Raw genomic sequence first — 10582 nt, forward strand, 5'->3', positions numbered from 1 at the left:
TCCTCGTTTGAGACTGTCCTGTTTGAAAATGTTTTTTCTCTTTTCTTTATTGGAGAATGAAAGAATTTTGCAAAGTATTGCCTATTATAGGTTCACAATAGAATCAAATCATAAACATGAATTCAAAGAATATCAAAACAATTCTTTAATGTTTGAGAATTATAGCTCTTTGACAAGTATCAAAATTTGGGTTGGTTTTAGGATGGCTTTCCTATTTTCTATGGTTACATCTATTTAAGATGTCACTCCTCTCTCTCTCTTTGTGAACTTTGTCACATGCCTCACTTTAAGGACTTGGTATTTTAACTGGATGCGTACAAAATGACGCAACTAGGATTACCAATTACTATACCTTCTAGAGTCCTTCCATTTTAATTCTCTGGAATTTTTCATTTAGCCTCATATAATCAAAGTAGTGCGAAAATATCGGTCTAAAAATGAAATTTCTGAGTGCTTGTGTGAAGTTGACTATAACAGGCGTTTCGTAACTTCCTTAGTCCATTTGTTAACACATTTGCCATTTTGGCTAGCTGAATTCAGCTTTATTGTATATAATAATATAATCACCTTTATCAGGCTAATTGAAACTTATCCATAAAGCCAGGGCTATCAACCAATTACTTTAGAGGGACAACTTTATTGTATATAATAATATAATGGGTTAGCTGACTATTATCCATAAAGCCGGGGCTATTAACCAATTGCTTTAGAGGGGCAACTCAAGCATAACAGACTAGCTAAATATTATCCATAAAGCCAGGGCTATTAACCAATTGCTTTAGGGGGATAACTCAAGCTTTATTGTATTATATGAGTATCCAAATCCAATTTCTTAAGCTTGTTAAGAAGAACCTGTTATAGCCTAGGTGTTTTGGTGGAATTCAGAAAATCTCTTCGTTAGAATTCAATTCCCAAGCAACTGACTTAAACTAGATTTACCTATTTGTAAAAATTACGCTCATCATCGAATGTCATCAATAGAAAAATACTCTAGTCAGTTTTGTAATGTAATATACCAATGATGTCCCATGTTGTACGCTCCTATATATAAATACCAAGCCTTTTTGTAATTCCTTTCAATGGAGAAGGCTATCTCATATTTGTAATAGGATAGTGTTTGGGTGTATTTCTTCTGGGGTAAGGTCAAGAGTCCTTGTTTTTCTAGTTTTCAATCTTGATATTTTGTCAAAGATTACAACTCTAATCATGCAGAATTTTTAATCCAGTTGATATTCAAAGAACTGGAAGCTTACAAAATTGATTCAATGCTCATAACCTTAAAAGCAACACAAATTTATTTATTGCACAAAAGGCGGAGAAAGGAACAAAAAACATATTCAAACAAGATGCTGAAAGTAGAAAGGTACTACAGTGGTAGATATCAACTTCCACTTGTTTATGCATCATTACTCCTCTATTGTTGGGTGTGTATTTGGCCCAGGATTTTTATCCTTATTTGCCCCCCATTTCTTGATCATTTCTTGTGTCAAGACTCCCTTGTCGATGAGCGTCTCTATTTCCTTTAACAGTGACCAACAATTCCCTGTTAGATACTCCCAAGTGAAAATTACAGAAGCTATTTTGATCATAGCAATGAGCATAAGGCTTCGGTGACACATTCACCAATATTGGTGTAATGTATTGACCTTTAACCAAATGAGGGTACATGTCTGAGATAGATTCTTGAAACACCTTCAGAGTTTTTCTCGCTCGCGAGGCTATCACTTTCTTTGATCGTTCTGAACGAATGAATGCTCTCATGTTATCGAGGGGGTTCTGAATACTCATTTCAGCTATAACTGGGGTAATATTAACCAGATTTTTTAAGTTGTCCTTTGCCTTACTGGTTTTCGGAAAATCTGATATAGGTATCTGAGGTGTCTTCTGGGTTATATCTGCCTCATTCATTCTTAGACCTATGGGCCAATCTCGAATTACATCCATGGGAGCCTTTTGATTTCTTTTCCCATTTTCTTGCGTCTGATATTCTTCGTAGGATTTGGTTACATTAGTTTCTGTTGCAACAACGGTTTCTGAACATTGAACCTTAACACCTTCTTTTATCTTGCATTTTTGAATTGCTTGCTCTAAAGGGTCTTGGAAATTTCCCTTAAGGTTACCAGGAACCTTAGCTGAACAATTTGGAATTCCAGTCTGATTTATCCAAGGAACTTCCTTATAGGTCCAATTCTCATTTGGAGGCCACTGTGATTGATCAAGTTGTGGAGTAATTGATCTGGCTGAGAGCATTTTTGGATGCAACTTTTCACTCGAACAGTGGAAGGGAGGAAATTGAAATCCCTGCACATTCTTTTTCTTCTTGATCACTCTATAAGGTTGGGCACCATGTTTAACTGAATAAGACCTCACTGTATTAACCCCAGCTTCTTTCTTGACTTTATTATTGTCAGAGCCTCTTATCTTGCCATTCTTGATAGCCATTTCGATGATTTCTCCACTTATGATGATATCAGAGAAATTATAAGGGACAACCCCTATCATGTGATTAACATAAGGAAATTTTAATGTGCTGATGAACAAAGTAGTGAACTCTTTTTCAGTCAATGGTGGATGTACTTGAGAAGCAACGTCTTTCCATCGTTGTGAATATTGTCGAAAGCGTTCATTGCACTTCATATTCATGCTTTGCAACATTGTTCGATCAGGGGCCATATCAGTCATGTGTTTGTATTGACCCAAAAAAGCTTGAGCTAAATCCCTCCAAGAACGTATTTGAGTACGTTTTAGCTGATTATACCATCTGGATGCAGACCCAGATAAACTGTCTTGGAAACAGTGGATCAACAAGTTTTCATTCTCTACATAGCCTGTCATACGACGACAATACATAGTGATATGATATGAAGGGCATGTGGTCCCATTATACTTCTCAAAATCTGGAACCTTGAACTTTTGTGGAATAACCAGGCCAGGGACCAAACTTAGTTCTTTGGCATCAAACCCATAAAATGACTCAACTGTCTCTATAGATTTTATCACCTCTTCTATATTTTCCAATCGTTGAGTGAATTTTTCCTTCTCAACTAATTTGTTTAGGTCAAGGACCTTATTACAAAATTCATCAGGCTTCAACTCAGAAGTAGTAGGACAATCAGTGGGGAATAATGCTCCAGCTTGATATGGTGCGTTCTTAACAGCAAAGTAAATCGGTGATTGAATTTCCTGAGAATTAGCTTCGATTTGTGCCAACTTGCTCCTCAATTCCTCTTGTATTTCTTTCTGCTTTATCTCAAATTTGGCTAGCCTATCTTCAGTTTCTTTAGACATTTTTCTTGTGTCGTGCTGAGCGTTCTTGCTTCAAGGAAAAACCAAGATCACTTCGTTTGAAATCCTTATTTTAATGAATGTTTTAATGTATTATGACATAAAAATGCAAAGATGCCAAATGCAAATGTAAATGTAAATATGTGAATGTAATAATAAGAATACAAATCGTGCAATACAAAAGCAAACATAACAGTATAAATGCAAAATGAAAAATGCAAGGATGTAAAATACAAATGTATGCATGAAAAGGTGTTACTCAAGAGTGATCATCTTAGAACAGATTTCATTGAACACAAAAGTTTCGGTACATCAAACAAAACTTTACATATAGGGATATATTTTATTCCTAATTTCTCCAAAGCCAAATTAGTTTATCAGCTTAAGGGACATATTGTTTGTCTGGACTGCAACTTCTTCCATGACATTCTCCTTCATCTTCTGTGTCACTTCTCGGAGTTGCTCATTTTCCCTTGTAAGAGAACTTTTCTGTCCAATAAGTTCTTGAACAAGATATTCATATATGTTGCAGCTCTTTTTCAGCTTGGTGACCCCTGTTATCCACTCTTCTGGGGTACTTCCTAGACCAGTATTTTGAAAGGCTTGACTGATCTTCTGAAAATTTTCATGCATGGTTTTCATCTCTGTGTTCAATTTCTTGTTTTGGTCATTCAAGTCCTTCAAATAACATGCTTGAGCTTCATAAAAATCTCCACTACTCTTAATGCACTGACTGATGCTCTTACCATAGATTGCTTTTGGTATCAATCTAGTAGGATCTTTGTGTAATACTTTTGGTATTAATATAACCGGTTCTCTGTATACAGAACTTCCCTCGATCCTCGGAGTTTCCTCAGGATGTCTTTCCTTGGCCGCATCATATTTTGTTTGATCATAAAACTTTTTGTCCATTTATGATTTCTTTCCAATATGATGAACAATCTTTCCAGTAAACACCTTTTGGTTATGCCATGATCATGTAATGCAAACAAAATAAATCAATATGAACATATTAGAGCAATGTAATATGCATGAAAAAACTAGAATAGTTAGTACCAACTAAAAAAATCTATTTATCAATGTATAAATCTTAACCTCATGTTTTCTAGTTCCATGATTTGTTTGGAAAATTTAACTTAACCGCATGATTTCTAGTTCGCATACATTTATTCAGGAAAAAGAAAAGGAAATAAAATAAATTAAAAGCTAAAGCTTATTTCTCCTTTGTGTATACCTACTGACAAAATTTCGGCATGGTTTCAGATCAAGAGAGTTTCTAGGGTTTATTATATGCAGGTTTTCAGTTCTAGGAGTAAAGGTACTCGAACTGTCCTTGTTGATGCCCCCTTGGGCTGTCAACCCTCAATCCTAGTCCATTACAGACTTAAGCGGATCGAGTTCAATTCGAGGGGATACATTTCTCTATACCTGACACGGAGAATAAATTCTCACGAAGACATAGAGCATATGAACCCCGAAAGTTACTTGCTAGGTCTGACACGGAGAATAAATTCTCACGAAGACGTCGCTTTCACTCCCACTTAAAAAGGGACAAACTCAATTATAGAGCATTATGTTATGCAATGCAAGTGTTGTGTGTGAGGAGAAATGTTCAAACCTCTAACAGACAAATAAAATAATTAATACCTTCATAAATAAAAAATATTAATAATATAAAAATAATAAGTAATAAAAAATTTGAAAGAAAAAATTAAATATATGAATTTTTAATTTCCAACTGATAGAGACAATTTATAGTTAATTTTAAAGTTTGACATGGTCCCCAGCGGAGTCGCCAAGCTGTCGTAACCGGTTTTCATCCGGGCACGAAATATTTATTTGGCGGGAAAATTGATGTGAATAAATGGTTTTGAAAATAATTTGGGAGTCGCCATCGGCCTTTTGGATCAGGTAGGTCGAATACCTAAAAATTATTATTTTTTTTAAAAGAGTTTTAAGAAAACATCAATTAAAAAATGAACTGATCTGCGTTTATAACCAAAAATTCGTTCTTTTTTAATAATAAAAAGGGATTCGTGGTCGGTTACGTTTAGGGAAGGATTAGCACCCCTACAACGCCCAAAAATTGGTACTTTTTAATTATAAATTGTCTCTATTATTAAAAATTAAAAAAATTCAAAATATATTTAATTTAAATTTATATTATTTCAAAATTAAAAAATATCAGAAAAGAACTTCTAGGTGCCTTAAGACAGCTCTTTTCTTCAATATTTAAAAAATAAATAAATGACAAACATTTTTTATGATAAAAATTTATTTTAATATAGTAAGATATTTATTTATTCAAAAATATCAGAAAATGGCTTCTAGGTATCTTAAGACAGCTCTCTTCTTTGATAAAAATATATTAAAATTTTAATATTTTAAATAAAACTAAATTATAATTTTTATAATATTTAATTATTTTAAAATACCAGAATAGGACATCAAGTTATATTAAGACTGCCCTTTTCTTTGATATCGAAAATAAATAAACATTACTATTAAAAATATATATATATATATTTATATGATTAATATAATAATAAAATAATAATTAAAGCAATAATTAAAATATAAAAGTAATAACAAAATAATATTGTAATTAAATAATGATCAAAATAAAAGAAATTCAAAAATTATAAAACTAAATATAAAGTATTAAAAATAAAGATAATAATTCGAAATATTATGAAAGATAATGATTAATAGTGTAATTTAACCTAATTAATACGTGATTAAAATAATAATTAATAAACTATGAGGGACTAAATTTGATATTTTCCTAAATATATATAAAATACAGTTAATGGTTAAAATATAATAAAATAAAATTTAAATACTAAATTAAAATGATTAAAAGTCAATTTCAGTGACTAAATTGAAAAGTTACAGAACTATAAGGGTTGCGGAAAGGGTTTACCCTTTCTTAAATTACACAGATACCCTCCCCAAAACGACGTCGTTCGGGGGAGGGTTTATAAAACCTAAACGCCTGGCCCGAAGGGCCAAGCTTTCCCATTTCTTTCTTTTCTTTCTTTCTCTGAATGAGAGAACCAGAGTTCTCTCTCTGGTTTCTCTCTAGTTTCCCTCGCCGGAGGGAAACCGGCAGCCATAGGCCACCGTACTCCGCCGCCGGCCACAGTCGCCGGCCACCGTAAACGGTGGCCGGAATTTACCAAAAACACCCCCAAAGCGTAGATCTAAACGTCCTAAGGTCCGATCTAAGGTTATTTTAACCTAAAACCCTATAATATATCGTAAATCTACGATTTTCACCTTCGGTATTTCGGTTCTCCGGCGACGTTTGGGATTCTCCGATGACAGAGTAAGTTCCTCTGTTCTGTTCTTCTTCTTTTTTTTACTGGTTTGTCGTTGATTGGGATCGTTGGTAGCTTTCTGTCTTCTTTTTTTTTCTTTGCTGGATGTCCTCGTTTCTCTCGTGTTCTCCGTTGCTCTCTTTTTTCTTTCTGGTTGTTTGTTGTCCTCCTTTTTTTTGCAGGCATGGTAGATGGTTTTTATAACCATCATTGGTGATGGATTCGAACTGGGTAAAGAATGGCCCTTGAGGTGAGTCACCAAACTATGGTAGTGACTCACCATAGGGCAGCGACGTGGACGGCAACTTTGAGTATTCTGGATACTTCGGCGAGGCGTGGCAGCAGGTCGAGCGTCGTTGGAGGCGGTTTGTAACTGCTACGTGGAGCTGCTGTAACTGCTGGAAATTGCTGGAAATGCAACGTGGAGCTGCTGGAATGGAGAGGTAAAAATGGTGATTACAGTCCCCTGATAATAGAGTATTGTTTTATTAAGTTCCTTGATTATTAAAAGTAACAAAATAGTCATTCGACTATAGAGTATTGCTTTGTTGAGTCTCCCGACTATTAAAAGTTATAAAATGGTCACCCGACTATTTATTATCCTATAGTCGAGAGATTTAATAAAATAATATCCTGTAGTTGGGACTATTTGTGTTCTTTACCTTTATTTTTAATGGGGTATCAAATTTATTTGAAATAGTGTTAATTTTATTCACAAAAATTACTAAAGATACAACATTATTCACAATTCCCAAACTCCTATATTATACATACACATAAGAACATCACTGATTCTTAATAGCTAATAACTGAAAAGTTTAAGATATACGAGGGATGTTTAAGGGCTCTTGTAAGGTATTGCCGTATTGGTAAGGCCTTCAAGGGAATAGATTTCCTCAATGTTATCCCCATCCTCTCGTTCATATCGAGATCTTCGGGTTTAGTTCCGTTGGCTAAACTCCAATCGAAGCAATGCAACATCGACCCGAGCGCCATCGGGAGCACCCGAGACGCAAGTGGCACCGCGGGACACATCCGACGGCCGGATCCAAACGGTATAAACTCGAAATGCTGACCCTTGTAATCCACCGATCTCGACTCCAAGAACCGCTCCGGTCGGAACTCCAAAGGGTTCTCCCACGTTTTCGGATCTCGTCCGATGGCCCAAACGTTGACCAAGACTTGGGTTTCCTTTGGGGATTTGGTATCCCAACATCTTGCAAGAGTCCATTGCCATGTGAGGGACTAGGAAAGGGAGGGGTGGGTGAAGTCTTAGGGTTTCTTTGATTACTGCTTTGAGATAGGGTAGGTTTTGGATGTCTTGTTCTTCAAGTTTCTTCCCATGGGGGCCTAGACTGTCCTTCAATTCAGCTTGGACGACTTTTAGTGTCCTTGGATTGTGGAGAAGCTCGGCCATTGCCCACTCTAATGTGCTTGTTGTTGTATCTGTTCCGGCAGTGAACATCTCCTACCATATACCATACAAAAAACATATATATATATATATTCGAATCAAGGATGATAGTGTTTAATTTATCCTTGATTTGATATCAAATCACTCCGACTCCGAGTTATCTTAACATTTTTTGTAGAGATAGATGTAAGATTTCATGTGGGGAATCGAACTTACAAAGACAATGACATTGATGGTTCGAGCAGAAAACTTAGAAGGCTCCTCTATGCCATCACCACGAAACTCCAAAAGAACATCCAGAAAGTCGTTTCTTCTTCCTTCGTCGTCTTCTCCATTTCCAATGCTTTCCATCCTTTCTTTAATGAATCCTCCGGCAATTTCAAAAGCCTTTTTAACGTGAAATTGGGTTTTCCTCCTTATACCTTGCGGGTCGACCCATTTTAAAACGGGTAAAAAATCAGCAATATTCGATTTACCGGCCAACTCCATCACTTTCCCGGCGTGGTAGAAGAATCTTGCACCCTTTTCCGATTTATGGTCCAACAAATCTTTCGAGAACATGAGGTTTCCGATCAGGTTAAATGCCATGAGGAACACGAATCTCCCGACGTCGATCGGGTTCTTCCCGTTCGCTCCGGCTTCTTCTACGAAATGCAACATCCGGTCGATGCAGCGTTTCCGGACCCCCCGCATGGCGTCGAGGCGGCTCGTAACGAAGAACTCCGTTGTGCAGAGCCGCCTCAGCATCCGCCAGTACGGGCCATACTGGGAAGTTATGAGGGAGCCCTCGTGGCCGAAATCGCCTTTCATGGCCTCGTAGATCTTCCGGCCGGCCAGCACCACATCGTGGTTCTTAAACATCTCGCGAGCCACCTTGATGGACGAGATGACCACGGTGCTCATCGAGCCTAACCACAGGGTCATGATAGGTCCATGTCGACGGGCCAACTTGGCAAACGAAACATGCGGTGGTTCCAACCCTAATTGGAAAATATTGCCAACCACTGGCCACCATGTCTGCCCTGGTGGAAGTCGGCCAAGCTCTTCCAACCGGCGGTGGCGCCGTTCCATCCTCATGGCCCATGCAACCCATAGTAAAAGTGCTATACTCAATCCCAAAATTTCATACTCCATTAATTTTGTGTGAATATAGATAGATATTACGTTTAAATCGTAACAAGGGTTTCACACATAAGGGGAAGCACTCTTTATAAAAGCCTGTAGAGTTAGTTACGTGACAAAATCATGCAGAGGCTTGGCATGAGAATTTTTTATAGGTATCTTCAACCTACCATTATTTTAATATAATTTTTGAATATATATATATTGACGCGCGTCATTTTTCGTGTTAAAATAATTTCTTCTTATCAAGTAATAAATAAACGAAATTTAACATAGTAAAAAGGAAGTAAGGGTTGATCCTACAGGGACTAAGGAAACTTCTTAAATTATTCGTGCTTTGTTTGATCTTTGAGCCAAGAAGTGAATGAAGTAGAATTTGAGTAATGGTGGGGATTTATAGATGAATATAAATAAAATAGAAGAAAGAAAAATAAAAAAAAATCAAAGAAGATTAAAAAGAAATTTAAAAAGAAAATTTAAAAGAAAATTTAATATGGTAAAATCCACCTTAGGCATTTGCTTTGACCTCACCTGACTTCAATGAGTTCAGTAGCGAGTGATCAAGTTACTTCGCCTGTTGTAATGTGACATCAGTTGACTTGTGTTAAGGCGTAACTCTAGATGAGAGCCTTATAATAATAATGAGATAATAATATTAATTGTGTGATAGTTATAAAAGCCTTATGAGGTAAGATTTCATAAGACTTATACTTTTGTGTGTCACTTAAGAAACGGTGAGGACACCCGAGTTACTTTAGCAGTAGAATGGTCGTCTTGTGTGCATAGAATATCTGGATATATCCAAGTCAGTGCAAGATGCACTGTAGTCGCTAGTTGAACGTGGTACTGATGTTATGTGACCCAGACACGTTCCGAGTACTCAAGAGGAGTGATCTAGCAAGACAAGGTGTCGATGTTGTATAACCCGGACCTAACTTAAGGTATTGGGAGGTGCCGATGCTATGTGACCCGAACCTTGCCTGAGATACTTGGGAGATGCTGATGCTGTGTGACCCGGGTCTACCCAAGCTACCTGTATTAAGCAAACAAAGGTGTGAGTTTTGTGATGCTATGTGACCCCGAGCTACACCACGATTCTTACTTATTGTTGAGTGATAACACCAGTGTCTTTGTGATACCAAGTATCGTCATTGTGTTTGGCATGGTGATGCATTATAAGATGATAATGAGGTTAGGGACTTAGTATTTGTATACTCATGGTGGGGCCCTTAGCAAAGACTAAGGGAAGCATGAGACATAGATTCGAGAGATAGAACTGGATGACCTTACGTAGGTAGCTCTTATTGGAATCATACTTGTACCTACTGCTTAGTACTATGTCTCTAGCATACTTTAGTTTATGGAATTCTTATGTTGCTTTAGATTAGAGATTATACTGCTTAGCTTTGTAAGCTCAACCTTCAAATGTTTTTCCATTGGC

General features: G+C 36.6%; 1 protein-coding gene across 1 annotated transcript; it reads right to left on the reverse strand.

The window, feature by feature from the left end:
• Positions 1–7483: 7483 nt before the first annotated feature.
• Positions 7484–9185, reverse strand: LOC120116414 (iridoid oxidase-like). Its single transcript, XM_039136922.1, has 2 exons — positions 8236–9185; positions 7484–8073 (listed from the first exon to the last, which is right to left on the reverse strand). The coding sequence occupies exons 1-2, from the start codon at positions 9151–9153 to the stop codon at positions 7546–7548; spliced, it is 1446 nt and encodes a 481-aa protein (XP_038992853.1). The 5' UTR covers positions 9154–9185; the 3' UTR covers positions 7484–7545.
• Positions 9186–10582: the final 1397 nt, after the last annotated feature.

This window comes from Hibiscus syriacus, unplaced genomic scaffold, assembly GCF_006381635.1.
Source record: "Hibiscus syriacus cultivar Baekdansim isolate YM2019G1 unplaced genomic scaffold, ASM638163v2 tig00000913_pilon, whole genome shotgun sequence".
NCBI classification, from domain to species: domain Eukaryota; kingdom Viridiplantae; phylum Streptophyta; class Magnoliopsida; order Malvales; family Malvaceae; genus Hibiscus; species Hibiscus syriacus.